This window comes from Mandrillus leucophaeus, unplaced genomic scaffold (assembly GCF_000951045.1).
Source record: "Mandrillus leucophaeus isolate KB7577 unplaced genomic scaffold, Mleu.le_1.0 Scaffold462, whole genome shotgun sequence".
In the NCBI taxonomy this organism is placed as follows: Eukaryota; Metazoa; Chordata; class Mammalia; order Primates; family Cercopithecidae; genus Mandrillus; species Mandrillus leucophaeus.
The window spans coordinates 2,068,015-2,083,141 of record NW_012104943.1 but is presented as its reverse complement, the minus strand read 5'-3'; the positions used below and the strand labels follow the sequence as shown (position 1 = coordinate 2,083,141).

The 15,127-nt window shown below is 41.5% G+C and overlaps 1 protein-coding gene across 3 annotated transcripts in view; it reads left to right on the top strand.

Annotated features, from left to right (window-relative positions):
* FRMPD4 (FERM and PDZ domain containing 4) overlaps positions 1–14,299 on the top strand; it is an 860,788-nt gene extending 846,489 nt beyond the window's left edge. Inside the window, exons 14-17 of one of the 3 annotated variants that reach the window (XM_011994863.1) lie at positions 372–510; positions 5,953–7,017; positions 7,391–8,680; positions 10,297–14,299. In XM_011994863.1, coding sequence (XP_011850253.1) covers positions 372–510; positions 5,953–7,017; positions 7,391–8,680; positions 10,297–10,301 — 2,499 coding nt within the window. In that variant the 3' untranslated portion in view covers positions 10,302–14,299. The remainder of the gene's footprint in view (positions 1–371; positions 511–5,952; positions 7,018–7,390; positions 8,681–10,296) is intronic. The other 2 variants (XM_011994862.1, XM_011994865.1) reach the window with 2 other exon arrangements.
* Positions 14,300–15,127: the final 828 nt, after the last annotated feature.

Below are 15,127 nucleotides of genomic sequence, written 5' to 3'. Positions count from 1 at the left end.
AGATAGGCAGGCAGATAGGCAGGCAGGCAGGCAGGCAGGCAGGCAGGCAGACAGATAGATAGATAGATAGATAGATAGGCAGGCAGATAGGCAGGCAGGCAGGCAGGCAGGCAGGCAGGCAGACAGATAGATAGATAGACATATATATGACTTGGAAGAGATTCAAAATGTCCAGGCTTTTTAGAGGGTGTGTCCTGAATGTTTTTCAGTAAGGCACTTTGTGTTATCCTTGGCTTTTTCTCCTGCCTTGGGTTTCTCCCATGAAATGTTTGTTCAATAACTCCTTTTTCCATAAGCATAAATGCAGCCGTTGACACTCCAGGGATGTTATTAAGAATGGATGGCTTTAACCAAAGTGTTCTTTTGTGTAGCCCATCACACTTCTGATGGAATCCTCAGATGCCATGAACCTGGCCTGCTTAACGGCTGGATACTACCGACTGCTTGTTGATTCCAGGAGGTCGATATTTAACATGGCCAACAAGAAAAACACAGCGACCCAGGAAACAGGTATTCTCTTCCTGAACTCATGAAGCACTGACCTCCCTGCAAATACCCCACCTAACAACAATAAAAAGGATGTTTTCTGAAAAGTTAAGACCGGACGCGGTGGCTCACGCCTGTAATCCCAGCACTTTGGGAGGCCAAGGCGGATCACGAGGTCAGGCTTTCAAGACCAGCCTGACCAACATGGTGAAACACCGTCTCTACTAAAAATACAAAAATTAGCTGGGCATAGCGGCATGTGCCTGTAATTCCAGCTACTCGGGAGGCTGAGGCAGGAGAATCGGTTGAACCTGGGAGGCGGAGGTTGCAGTGAGCTGAGATTGCACCACTGCACTCCAGGCTGGGCGACAGAGCCAGACTCCGTCTCAAAATAAACAAATAAATAAAAATTAAAATTAAAGTTAAAATTGTACCCACAAAAAAATCTAATGTCCAAATTCAATGCAAAAAGCCTTCAGATACCTCTGATGTGGGCTAATTGTTAAAAAGAAAAATGCTGATTTCTCACCACATTTGACACATCACTCAGAAGTGTCAGGGTGCTTGCTCCAACCTTGATTTTATTATCATGAAAGTCTCTATGGTTGGGTTTTCATGGCCTTACTTTTACGGAGGTCAGGGCCAGAGGACTAATGATGGAATGCCCGAATATGAGTTGTGAGCCTCTGCTTTAGGGCTGGTCTCTCCTGAAGGTGTCCTAGGCCCAAGGGTCTGGGAGGACTCCTCCCTGTAGTCAGAGTTATGCCCAGGATTCTGGGAATTTTACAAACAGGAAAACGTGGTTATTGCCTAGCACTTGGACCTGGGGACACTAGAAGAAAATTTTTCCACCATGGCAGCCACCTTGGATCCATAATAGGAGCACCGAGATGGCAAAGACATCAAATAATTCAGTTCACCTACTTGACAGCAAAAAAAGATCCCCACAGTGAGGACAGGGAAGGCTGCAAATGTTAAATTGATTATCCTTTGACAGTAGGTGGTTTTCATTGGTTTTAGGACATTTTTTCTTCAGTTACTTAAGCATTTTACTCCATCTACAGTGGATGCTTAGTAAATGTCACTGATGGACAGATGCCACCATTCTAGGCACAGTCACTGACCCGTTAAAAAAAAAAATTATAATCAGAGGTTCCATAATTGGGGTTTCTTTTAAAAGAAAGGGGAATTCTTACAAACAAATTTTACTGTTGTTTCTCTTTTTTTCCCCCTCCCCCCGGCCCCGGTATTTCTCAGAGAAGATGAGGGGAGAAAAAAAGGGAAGGAAGTTCTCTCACTGTTAAATTGAGCAGAAACATCAAACTTTATTCCATAAATATATTGCAATATGTGGACACATTTACACACACATACAGACTCACACACAGTTTACTATGATGGCCAGGTGAGTGGAAGCAGCTCAGTCATAGAAAAAGGGAAGCTAGAAACAGGAAGCGATGGATAAAGTATGATAGAAGGCAACACTTGGACTTTCAAGTCAAATAAATCTGAAATTTAATCCAGTCACATCTTGAGGTGTCTGATTTTTTTAATTTCTCTAAGCTTGAGTTTCTTCATTTGTAAAATGGGGTTAAAAAACTAGCTTGCAAGGGTTAGAAAAATAATCTAGGTACATCATCTAAAATGATGCTCAGCATTTCTATTAATAATTTGCAGTGGGAAAAAAAAGAAAAAAAAACAGAGGCAGAAAGAACCAAGAATGACAGAGATAGAGGCCGGGTGCAGTGGTTCACGCCTGTAATCCCAGTACTTTGGGAGGCTGAGGCAGGAGGATCACTTGAGCACAGGAGTTTGAGACCAGACTGGGCAACAAAGGGAGACCTCATCTCTACAAAAAATATAAAAACGAGCCAGGCGTGGTGGCATGTACCTGTAGTCCTAGCTACATGGGAGGCTGAGGTGGGAGGATACCTTGAGCCTAGGAGGTCAATGCTGCTGTGAGCTATGACTCGCCACTACACTCTGGCCTAGGTGACAGAGCAAAACCCTGTCTCAAAAATAAATAAATAAATAAATTAGAAAGTAATAGAAACACAGAAAGGAGAGAAAGACAGAACATGTGGCAAAGAAAGCTCCTGAGAGACACAAATGTTTAAAAATAAATACAGAAAAAGAAAGAACAAAAAGGAGGTGATAGACGTGCACTGGGTTTGGCAGTAAACATTTTTATGACCACATGTTTTCATTGAGCTAGGAGATTTAGAGCAATTTAATGCTGACCTTCGAAATTCCACAGAAGGCTGGGCTCGGTGGCTCATGCCTATAGTCTCAGCACTTGGGGAGTTCAAGGCGGATGGATCACTTGAACCCAGGAGCTTGAGACCAGCCTGAGCAACAAAGTGAGACACTGTGTCTATGAAAAAAATTTAAAAATTAGCCAGGTGTGGTGGCATACACCTGTGGTCCCAGCTACTTGGGACATTGAGGAGGGAGGACACGCAAGCCCGAGAGGTCAAGGCTTTAGTGAGCCAAGCACACTATTGCACTCCAGCCTCCAGCCTGGATGACAAAGCAAGATCCTGTGTCTAAAAAACAAAAAAAAAAAAAAAAAAAGAGAAAAGAAAAGAAATTCCAAAGAGCTGTTCAGCAATTTGACACAATTGTTTCCCATTGGAAAACCAGTTTTGTTTTTTTTTTTCCAAATTTTATTTTCAAATGTTAAAGTTTATCTGGAAAATAAATCCTTTCCTCATAGACTGTAAAGATTGTAGAGGTGTATGAAGAAAACCAAACCTACTATTCTAAACATGATTACAGTAATAAGGGTCTCCACTCTGTCCAATTCATAGTGACCCACAACATAAGTTTTAACAGAACTTAAAGAGGCAAAAACATAGTTACAAAAAGTATTCTTACTGTGGGGAAAGAATGGAACTTCAGCCTCACCATCATTTCTCCCAGTTTCAAATACCTATCCCCACTCTCAAAGATAGAGGGCGGGAGAGAGAGAGAGAGAGAGAGAGAGAGAGAGAGAGAGCGCCAGCGAGTGCTGAAAGTACTCTCTTCTCTTCAGAAACTCCCAAAAGATCTGACAGCCAAGAAATACAGAGTGGAAGTTCCATCAGGCCAGTTCTTCTCTAGTCCATTCTCTCCTTCCACTGTAGGAGACTGGGCCACAGAATAGACCCCAGCTCCCAACCCACATTCTTCCATGTCTCCAAAATTATTCCAGGAAGCCAAATCAGTAGACCCTTCTGGAAGGAAGCTAGATTGAGCACATATTTTATTCTCACCTCAAATTGATCCCAGACCTTAGTCAAGATCTCTAATAAGAAACAGCCCCCATTTCTTCTTCTCTATCTTGAAAATTAGGCTTCAAGCACTTTCAAAATCCCTGGCCCCAGATATGTATGCATCTCTGGGCTTTAGGAGGGTCTTAGTAAGTATCCATCAACTTGCTTTGAGCCTGCTGACCTATTCAGTTTTCTTGTTCATCTAAACCAGAGTTGGCAAAACTATGGTCAATGGGCCAAATCATGTTCTTGCAAATAAAGTTTTATTGGAACTCAACCACACACATTGTTTTACTTTCCTAAGGCTGCTAGAACAAATTCTTACAAACTTGGGAGCTTTAAACAACATAAATTTATTCTCCCACAGTTTTGGAGGCCACAAGTTCAAAACCAGGATGTTGACAGGGCCATGCTCCCTTCACAGGCTTTAGGGGAGGATTTCTCTTTACCTCCTCCTGCTTCTGGTGGCCAGCATTCCTTGTGGCTGCTTAACTCCAGTCTCTGCCGCTGTCTTCACGTGGCCTTCCCCTCTTCTCTGTGTGGCCCAAATCTCTCTCTGCCATTGAATTTAGGGCCCATGCAGATAATTAAGGATAATCGCATCTGAAGATCCTTGACATTGCAAGACACTTTTTTCCAAATAAGGTCACGTTCACAGAGTGGACATATCTTTTGGGGGCCACCATTCAACTCATATACCCATTTGTTTATGTAGCATCTATGGCTCCTTTCATATTAAAACAGCTAAATTGAGTAGTTGCTCAATTGAATGGTTGGCCCACAAAACCAAAATATTTACTATCTGGGCCTCCCTTTACAGAAAATATTTGCCAAGCCCTAAACCTGCATTACAATGCAACTTTGCTGAACTACTCTTCCTCCTGCAACAATCCACACTCACACACACACTTCCCCCGACGTGCACACCCAGTCATAATCTAAATTGTTATTGTTAATAAAATAATGCTGACCCCCCACAAGGTTTATTTATTGTAAGGTAAGATGCAAATATGGCTAGTGTATAATTCAACGTCTTCAAAATTATATCTCTTATTGTTCATGAAAATACATGAATTTATCAAAAATGACCATGAACACTGTTCAGTATTAAGTCCATTGCATGATTTGCCGGGAGCAAAAACCTCTTTGGTAAAACTGCACTTTTTTCCCATATGTCTTGCACATCTGATGTCAGTTATCCAAACTTGTGCTGGGGACAATTTGAGGGAATGGATGGGAGAATAGTATGGCCCTAAAATTTTCTCAAAATGTTGCCTCTGGAATCTATAAGGCAATATCAACAGAATGACCCAGTTCTCTGTCTTGTTAAATATCAGAACAAATCTCCACATCAAAATTCCAGATTGAAAGATGCTTGAAGAGCAAACAAACTAATAGTATTTAAATTGGGGTTTTGTAATTTTAATCCATGAGGAACATGAAACAAATTTTCAGGAGTTCTCGTGATACAAACAAAAATTGAAATTAATCTAAATATTAATTATGCTTAGAAATTACAGAGAAAAGTACCTTACCTGTGACCACTCCACCTTATGCATTTTATACACACACACACATACACACAGGCATGCATGCTGACATTTATACATGAATATTTTAACATCTACTAGGATATCAAAAGACTGAAGATAGAAGTTTTGTACTATCATTACAATATTTATTTTAATTTCCCATATGGCAAAACTCTGACAATCCTTGACTATCTCTGAACTCAATGAGGAAAACATTCAATATCTTCCTTCACGAAGTAGGGAATATTAGATCTCACCTTACAGAAAAAGAACAATTAATGTTCTGGAATAATGGCCTATTGAAATCTCACCTTTAAGGGTAAAAGGCATGTTGTATATTTACATTTGTAGATATGAATGAAGCCTTTTAATAATAGAACCAAGGGTCAGATGGAATTAAGCTATACTTCCCTACCCCCGGATGGTATTACATTTTATCACATAGCAATTACAATTTATGCAGTATCAATTTTGTTAAGGTTGGTTCTCCTAACCCAAGGAATTCTTACACCTGAAGCCTAAATCAACAAGTACTATATTTGGGTAGTTGAAAAACTGTATTTACACAAGTGATGCTACAAGCCATTAAGTTAAAAAACAGAGACGAGCCCCCCCTACCCCTGCCCCACCCAAAACCAGACAGTACAGTAATGTGTCTTTGCATGATTCTTTCTCTTCAGGAACTGAAAACAAGGGGAAGCATAACCTCCTTGGCCCAGATTGGAACTGTATACCCCAAATGACCACCTTTATTGGCGAAGGGGAACAAGAAGCCCAGATAACATACATAGATTCAAAGCAGAAGACGGTGGAGATCACAGACAGCACCATATGTCCAAAAGAGCACCGGCACTTGTACATAGACAACACCTATAGTTCAGATGGACTTAACCAGCAGCTGAGCCAGCCCGGGGAGGCCCCCTGTGAGGCAGACTATAGAAGTCTCGCTCAGCGGTCCCTATTGACCCTCTCAGGACCAGAAACTCTGAAGAAAGCACAGGAATCTCCGAGAGGAGCTAAAGTGTCCTTTATTTTTGGAGACTTCGCCTTGGATGATGGTATTAGTCCCCCAACCCTCGGCTATGAAACACTACTAGATGAGAGTCCTGAAATGCTGGAGAAGCAGAGAAATCTCTACATCGGCAGTGCCAGTGACATGAAGGGCCTGGATCTCACTCCAGAGGCAGAGGGCATCCAGTTTGTGGAAAATTCTGTTTATGCAAACATAGGCGATGTGAAGAGCTTCCAGGCTGCGGAGGGGATCGAGGAGCCCCTCTTGCATGACATCTGTTATGCAGAAAACACTGATGACGCAGAGGATGAGGACGAGGTGAGCTGTGAGGAGGACCTCGTGGTGGGGGAGATGAACCAGCCGGCCATCCTCAACCTGTCTGGGTCAAGCGATGACATCATTGACCTCACATCCCTGCCCCCTCCAGAAGGTGATGACAATGAGGATGACTTCCTATTGCGTTCCTTGAACATGGCCATTGCCGCACCCCCACCTGGCTTTAGAGACAGTTCAGATGAAGAGGACTCTCAGAGCCAGGCAGCTTCCTTCCCCGAGGACAAGGAGAAAGGCGGCAACCTGCAAAATGATGAGATCCCCGTGTCCCTCATTGACGCTGTGCCCACCAGCGCCGAAGGCAAGTGTGAGAAGGGACTGGATAATGCCGTTGTCTCCACGCTGGGAGCTCTAGAGACTCTATCCGTGTCAGAAGAACAGCAGACCAGTGACAATTCAGGTTCTTTCACAATTGTTACATTCATTCACTGATAACCATATCATTCCATCCTTCCAAGCCATTTGCCCTTGGAGTTCTGTTACGTGGTGTTCTCCATTTCACAAATGTCCCATTTCATAAATGTGCTGAAACTGCCATCATAGGTTTTTTTGTGTGTATGTAATTTCCTTTGTTGTTACTTTTTTAAAAACATAAGGCACATCTCCCCCACCCCCACCCCCATTTCTGGAAAAACTGCAATAAACTCAGAGTCCTTACTGAAAAGGGAAAAACTTGGTATTTTGTTTTAGTAATAACGGGTCCCATTTTCTTACATGTCTCCAAGTGCCTCTGATGCATCCATTAATCAGTTCTTGTTTTTTACGGCATGCAGGTGTAGCCATCTTGCGGGCTTATAGTCCTGAGTCTTCGTCAGACTCGGGCAATGAAACTAACTCTTCTGAAATGACTGAGAGTTCTGAACTGGCCACAGCACAAAAACAGTCAGAAAACCTCTCCCGCATGTTCTTGGCCACTCACGAAGGCTACCACCCCCTTGCAGAAGAGCAGACTGAGTTCCCGGCCTCCAAGACCCCCACTGGGGGCTTGCCTCCAAAGTCCTCGCACACCCTGGCTGCTAGGCCAGCAACTGACCTCCCGCCCAAAGTTGTGCCTTCCAAGCAGTTACTTCACTCAGACCACATGGAGATGGAGCCTGAAACCATGGAGACTAAGTCAGTCACTGACTATTTCAGCAAACTGCACATGGGGTCGGTGGCATACTCCTGCACTAGCAAAAGGAAAAGCAAGCTGGCCGATGGTGAGGGGAAGGCACCCCCTAATGGGAACACAATAGGAAAAAAACAGCAGGGGACCAAAACGGCAGAGATGGAGGAGGACGCCAGTGGTAAATTTGGTACTGTGTCTTCACGGGACAGTCAACACCTGAGCACTTTTAACCTGGAGAGAACTGCCTTTCGCAAGGACAGCCAAAGATGGTATGTGGCCACTGAAAGCGGGGTGGCTGAAAAAAGTGGATTAGAAGCAGCAACGGGGAAAACCTTTCCAAGAGCTTCTGGTCTTGGGGCAAGGGAGGCTGAAGGGAAGGAAGAAGGAGCTCCTGATGGAGAAACCAGTGATGGCTCAGGACTTAGTCAAGGGGACCACTTCTTAACTGACGTGACCTGTGCATCTTCAGCCAAAGACTTAGATAACCCAGAGGACGCTGACTCATCCACCTGCGACCATCCTTCCAAGCTTCCTGAGGCTGATGAGAGTGTGGCCCGCCTTTGTGACTACCACTTGGCCAAGCGGATGTCATCGCTGCAAAGCGAGGGCCATTTTTCTCTGCAGAGCTCCCAAGGCTCTTCAGTGGATGCAGGCTGTGGCACGGGCAGCAGCGGCAGTGCCTGCGCCACACCCGTGGAGTCGCCGCTCTGCCCCTCCCTAGGGAAGCACTTGATTCCTGATGCTTCTGGGAAAGGCGTGAATTATATTCCTTCAGAGGAGAGAGCCCCTGGGCTTCCCAACCATGGAGCCACCTTTAAGGAACTGCACCCACAGACAGAAGGGATGTGTCCACGAATGACAGTGCCTGCTCTGCACACAGCCATTAACACCGAACCCCTGTTTGGCACATTGAGAGATGGATGCCATCGGCTCCCCAAGATTAAGGAAACCACAGGTACAGCAATGATGGATTTAGCACTTTGTATGACATGCCAGGAGCATGTAAACCATATTTACAACAAACTTACAAACGTAAAGTCTGAAAGAAAAGTAAAAGGTAGAATTTAAAAGGCCACAGAACAGTAAAGTACCAATCATTGATCCCCTAGTATTTAATAAATACTGAAGATTACAAAGGTGAAAATGGCATTTGCTCTTTATAATCTTGCTCTGTGTTTGCTTTCAGAATTTGATGGAGCAATATGTTTTTTTCCTAAATTCTAAATGCAGATGTTTAGCAATGCCCAGTGTGACTTTTAGTTATATGATAGTATTGCTTAGAGTCACATAACAGTTTGATTTTCTTCCCAAGACATCTGATTTCTAATTCTGCCATTTCATTATTGAGGGACAAAGAAGAATAAGAGAGCAGGGTATCAGGGAGATTGGAGGGGTTTGGAGAGATTATTTGCCTTTCAGCAATCTTACTGACTCCTCCCTACTCTGGCATACCCCAGTATCAGGAAGATTTTGAGGTTATGTCTGATGAGCTGCTTTATTTTCCCCAAAATAATAAAGTGTAAACACACATAGAAACAAGAACACATCCACCTTCTGTATCCCACCTTCACTACTCCACCACTCAATGGTATGCATTCCCCTCACTGATCCACTTGGCTGGTCATTATATGGCAAAAGCAGATACTCTCTCATATTTTCATATTTCAAATTATGTCATCAATAGTGTCTTTTTCATACAGGTCAATAGAAGTTAGTGAGATCTTATATTGGTCATTTTCTATTCCTGTTCTTTTAAGATTTTCTACTTTCTCAAAACCCACCACTGGCTTTACCTGCCTTGGAAAAGTTATCTGTGAATATTACCTAACTCATCACCCAACTGCATATTTACCTCTAAACTAACTAAGTCACACTGTTTAATCTTTCATGATTTATAAAGAACTTTCACCTGAGTTACCTCTTGCTTCTCACAAATATTCTGTGAGATGGGGATTATTTGCTTCACATGACAGCTTTTCTTAAACAAAAAAAAAAATGTTGAGCAACTGGCCCAAGGTCTCAACTTCAGACTTTGTACCAGGCAAACCTCATGCTGTCCTCTTAAAAAGATTCACTTATTTAATTTGCATTAATTAAATTAGGCCACTTCTTTAAAAGAAAGAAAGGAAAGAAAGAAAAAGAAAGAAAGTAAGGAAAAGAAAAGAAAGAAAGAAACTGATGCCAGGTTTAACTTAATTCCCTTGAAATGAAACTTAGTATCTTCAATATATTTGAATAATCTATACATAGTTATTTTCTGTGTCTAAGCTTGATAGATATTGGTAGCAAGGCAATTCATGAAATCCCTGAAAATGTTTGGGATTTCTAGACAATTTCAAATGAATCAGCAGTTCCAGAAATAACAGATTCCAGTATTTTCTTGATATTCATTAAAATGGAAATTTGTTATGAGATATCAAGATGCAGCCTTTGGAAAGCAGGGTGACCTTAGCATACGGCAGCCCTTCCAGACTACATCCTTGAGAAATGACAGACATCATGTAGAGATGTAGTAAAAGTGGCCTCCCAGGAGATGCTTAATGATTCTCTCTGTTTTTCTACTACCCCTAGTGTAGCTTTGACAGAGCCTGGGAAGGAGAGACGAGGAGGCATGACTTCAGCTTGGTCTCAACATCCTGAAGCTGATCCCATCCTGCTACCATCAAACATTCACTCGGAATCAAAGGTGCCAATTCCAAATCAAGACCCTAATGATTTCTCCCAAGCAAATCAGGCATACGGAGAGGCTGTGAGCTGGCGGCCACCGGATCTGAGAGGGGGAAGCCTCAGGACACCCCCCAGCCAGAAGGCTCTGAGACATAGCAGCAGTGTCCTCTCCGGATCTGTCGATTTGGAGACCTTCCGAGAGAGAACCAAGGGTGCAGTCAGCTTAAAGTGTCCAGGCATCACAGAAGCACAGGAGGCCAGTTCTGAAAGGCGAGCAGAACTCCCCCTGGGGAGGAAGCTCACCAAAAGTTTTTCCCAAAGCTCGATGCACTTGAGCTCCGAGGGGAGGTTTCACAAAAGGTCCCCAGTGGCTCATAAAGACTCAAAGCTGTATAGGACATTACCCTTGCGGAAGCTGGAGGGCAGCAATTGGAGATGCCGGGGACCCTTCAGCTATTGCTTCCTGAACCGAGGGCAGGATGAAGATGGTGAGGAAGAGGAGGAGAGGGGAGAGGCCACCGTCCAGGTCGCTTGCCTCTATAGACCACAGATGACTCAAGCCACGCCAGAACCAAGCAGCCCATGTCTGGCTGTGGCGATTCAGAAGCAAGGAGGGGAGCTATCCAGAGGGTCAGTGCTGAAGGTCTGGGCAGAAGACCTGCGAGGCCCAGATGACTTGGACTTCAGCAACCTGGCTTTTGATGCCCGGATTGCAAGAATAAATGCCCTAAAGGAGAGCACATATGCAATGCCTGATGGGTTCCTTGCAGCCCAAAATGATGCCAATGAGCTGCTCTGTCTCGTCAGGGCAACAAAGGAGAAGAAAGAGGAGTCACACCCTGAAGCATACGACCTTACACTTTCTCAGTACAAACAACTGTTATCCATTGAGTCCAGACAGTTGGGAAGTGCCTGTAGGAAAATGGCGATGGCTGAGAAAAGCCCGGAGGAGATGCTCCTAGCTATGACTTCCAGCTTTCAAGTGCTCTGTTGCCTAACAGAAGCTTGCATGCGATTAGTTAAAGTCGTGAACTCAGAAACACAGCGGCAGGAAATTGTAGGGAAGATCGATGAAGTGGTCATAAATTACATTTGTCTACTGAAAGCTGCCGAAGCAGCCACTGGAAAGAACCCTGGGGACCCTAATGTTGGATTCTCGGTGCGACACTCAACCACCATGGCCGCTCTCGTAAGCACACTGACACGTTCTCTCAAGAGGCTTTTAAACAAATAAATATGGAAGTCACGTCATAATCTACCTTTACGAAGCCATACATGAACTTTTATTTACTTTGTGTGTATGATGAACAGATGTCTCCTTTCTTCTCTCTGTATATTTTGTTATTTTATATAAAATAGGAGATAAAAGTCACATTGATGAAATGTTGAAATGTACTAATCAGATGTATTCTGTTTATATTATACATATATATACACGTAAAAGAAATATCCAAGAAAGTGATGACATTTGGCTATTTTTCATATAGTTAAAACTCCAGGTATATGATGTGAAATTTTAAATTCTACCATGTTAGAGCAAAACAATGAATCCTATCCCCTTTCTTTCCAAGTAGATACTTGGAGATCACATCATTCATATTTAGAAGTAAAACAAAAAACAAAAAAAGAGAGAGAAAAGAAAAGAAATCACAATGTATATAAAACAGTACTTATGTTTTAAAATTATGATTTTTAAGCATTGGAAATAGCAAAAAGACATTTAAAATTCAAGAAGCTATTATGAATTACTAGAGACTATATCTGTAATAAATTAATTTTTTGCTCATAGTATTTGGTTACTGGATGCTTTCTTCCAAGAATCCCACATATTTAATTTGGGTTTTTGCTATTTGGGCTACAAATTGGTGGGGGTGGATTCTACTGTGTCAGCACAAATGCTCTTCACAGTGTTTCTAGCATTTAAAAAACTTCCCAGGGAGAAGAACAGAGGGGATGATGGGCAGTTTCCTAGGTAATACCTAGAGTTATAGAATATCTCATTACATAAAATGTATGGAATTAATAATGCCAAAATTAATTATTTGATGGAAAGATCTGCTTTGACTAAATGTCAAAAATCTACAAACCAAAGACATTATCTTCCCCTCACCCCAACTCAACTATGAAACTTAAAATTCCCTTTAGAATGATGGGACATTTAGTAAAGTACTTGCAAACTTACAAAAAGGAACATTTAATAATCATCAAAATTAAGTATTGATTCAGTGATGTAGACCAGACCACACACCAGCACCTGTGAGTCTCATCTCAGATCACAGCTCTCAACATAGGGCTTCATGCATCACCGCCTCTACAGAGGCTAAGGCTGCCAATCAAATTTGGAATTACAGCGTAGTACTGGGACAAAATCTCAAATCTTGGATGTTCCAGAAAATCAGGGAGAAATGGCTACTGTAACCATGGGAACCATGAGTAAAGAGTTAAGTATTTATTAAATAAATACTTAATCTGGATTGGCTGATAAAAATATGAAATCTGAAAAAAAAAAAAAAAGAAAGAAATGGAAGTGGTATATTTGACCAGTTCAAGTGAAACCAATGAAATGCAAAAAACTTTCCAGGACTGTCACGTCTCTAAAAGTACCCTGCAGTCATAAAATAAAATCGATATGTATATATATATTTCCTGGGTCATTCAGTGCTCAAGTTACATGCACTCCTACTTAGACAGGTGGCTCCTTAAGAATACGACGGGAGTACACCAGGTGCAAATATTTCTACTTTTGTAGCCTGCTGAGAAGGAGGCATAACACAGTCCACAATTGCAATCTCTCTCTAGTCAGCCATTCCACAGGGACTCAACAACAAAAGCCACACGTGGTTATGGATGGCAGCGAAGGAAAGGAGTTTAGGCGTGTGTTATTATAAATAATGTTTAACTAAATAATAAAACATTATTTCATTACAATTATAATTATAAATATTGGTGTTTTGATATTGAGAGATATTAGTGGTGTTTACTGTGGAAAATCTTAGTAAATATCATTCTGTGTACTAAAATCCTAACCTATTAATAGGATGTGTGCCCTATGTCAGACAGTGTGCTAAGCATATTAACTATATTATCTCATTTAATCATCACAACAATCTGCTGGTTTGGACACTATTCTCTCTGGAGGCAATATGGATGAGTTGTTACGGATATGGGGTTTGGGGTCAGAAACATCTTATTTAAATTTTGACTCTGCCATTTTCTAGCCCTTTCGTGTTGGGAAAGCTACTTTTTCTAGTCTCAATTTCCTCATAATAAAATAAAGTCAATTATAAGATTGATTTCCATAGGGTTGTCATGATTTTTGAGTAAAAATGTGTATGTAAAGTTCTTACCACAATACCTGGCAGAGAGTAAGTATTCAATTAATGTTAGCTATTATTATCATCATAATCATTGTGTTAAATATACTGCCCAAGATAATATGTGGGGGAATGTTTGTTTGTTTTATATGCATATTGTATCCTGACTGTGTGCAGAACACATTATGTGTATTGCATATATGTAAAAGAAGGGTACAAGGAAGTGACCATCCTTGTTCAAGTCACTTATCTAGTTAGAACAACTTCCCAGTCCATTCAAGTTCTTTGAGAAGCCTCAGGGAAGTAGCTCTGGGTCCTTCTAATCAACCTCCCATTACTGCGCCAGTAAGTTTCTGTTTCTTATAAATAAACTCTTTGCTATTCAGAAAACTTCAAGGGGCCCCCACATTCACAAAGCATGGGGCTCCTAACTGGGGTCCAGGTCCATAGAGTGTAGGAAGAACATATTAGAACAATACTTGTGCTTATTTTTATCTAGCTTTTTTATGTTTGTGTATGTTTTATAATGGCATAATAGTACAATGGTACATGTATATAATTTTAAATAAATAAATGAATGAATGAATAAATAAGCATATGACTGGTGCATGCATGTAACAATATTGTCGCAGGTAGGGTTGCATTCACTGAAATCTGGAGAGCACTGAACTAGAGAATAAACCTTCCTTATACTCACGGTTCTTTACATTTAGTCCCCAGTCTACTTTGCCAATTTTATCTCCTACCATTTTTAATAATCTTTGATCACAAATCTTTCAAACAAAAGTAGACACAATCATATGAATTCATGCGGACTCATTACGTACCAATTCATGTCTAATCTTATTTTCCGTATTTTTACCCACCTCCTCTCCCACTGTATGATTTAGAAGCAAGTCCCAGACATCATAGTGCTTAGCCCATGAATATTTCAGTAAGAATATCCTGTGAGAACTTTTAAACATAACCACAATGACATTTTTGCATTTTAAAAATTGGAAATTCCTTAATAGTATCAAACAAACATTACAGAAATAAATGATGGAGAAAGTAAAAGTCCCCTATAAACCCAACCTCCAAAGATAACCATTGCCCACAATTTAGGACCTCTTCATTCCATCTTTTACCGTATTACATAGTAAAGTTATTTGTATTTTATTTGTTTATGAGCTTTGCTTTTGGCTCAGAGAGTTGTTCTGACCAGAGTTGCCCTTGTACCTGAGTGTCCGTCCCAGCATATTTCACATAAGTGGGTTCATCAGAAGGGATGTGATTGATGTGGAAAGACAGAGTGCTCAGATCAACAACCACACAGCTTAGCTTCAAGAAAAAAAAAATCAAAAAATGAATGCAATTGCTCAGACATTAAAATTAACACAGATCCCACTAACCTTAAACTCAGCAGAAATTAGTCTAATCAC